This window comes from Buceros rhinoceros, unplaced genomic scaffold (genome assembly GCF_000710305.1).
Source record: "Buceros rhinoceros silvestris isolate BGI_N320 unplaced genomic scaffold, ASM71030v1 scaffold28233, whole genome shotgun sequence".
Classification (NCBI taxonomy): Eukaryota; Metazoa; Chordata; class Aves; order Bucerotiformes; family Bucerotidae; genus Buceros; species Buceros rhinoceros.
The window spans coordinates 2,434-2,833 of NW_010403444.1; the positions used below are offsets into that span (position 1 = coordinate 2,434).

At 59.8% G+C, this 400-nt stretch overlaps 1 protein-coding gene across 1 annotated transcript in view; it reads left to right on the forward strand.

Moving 5' to 3' along the window:
- ACOT7 (acyl-CoA thioesterase 7) overlaps positions 1 to 400 on the forward strand; it is a gene marked incomplete at both ends in the record, with an annotated part of 3,415 nt that overhangs the window by 2,428 nt on the left and 587 nt on the right. The window contains one exon of the mRNA XM_010133028.1: positions 6 to 61. Within this exon, the coding sequence (XP_010131330.1) occupies positions 6 to 61 (56 nt within the window). The remainder of the gene's footprint in view (positions 1 to 5; positions 62 to 400) is intronic.

Here is a 400-nt window from a genome sequence, read left to right on the forward strand (position 1 = left end):
TCCAGCCTGATCCACCTGGTGGGACCGTCGGACTGCACACTGCTGGGCTTCGTGCACGGAGGTGAGCGGCGCGGCCCCGTCGCCAGTGGGGCTGCTTTGCCCAGGAGCAGAAGCACGGTTTGAAACCAACTGGTGCGCCTCGGTGTTTTCGGGAGGTGGGCTCTGCCGCTGAAGGTGAACAGGCCCTTCTCCACCCTCTGTAAGGTTTGGCGTGGCTTCAGCTGGGACAAAAGCTTCGTCTTTTACATGCTTGAAAAAAGGCCCCGAGAACTGACAAATGGTTTTGTCATCCTCTCTCGAACAGCAAAGCTGGGATTTTGAACGCGCGGTGAACAAAGGTTGCAGCTCGCTGCAGTAATTTCCTCTTGGCTGGGTGGGGGAGGGGGAGCGGGGGGCGGGG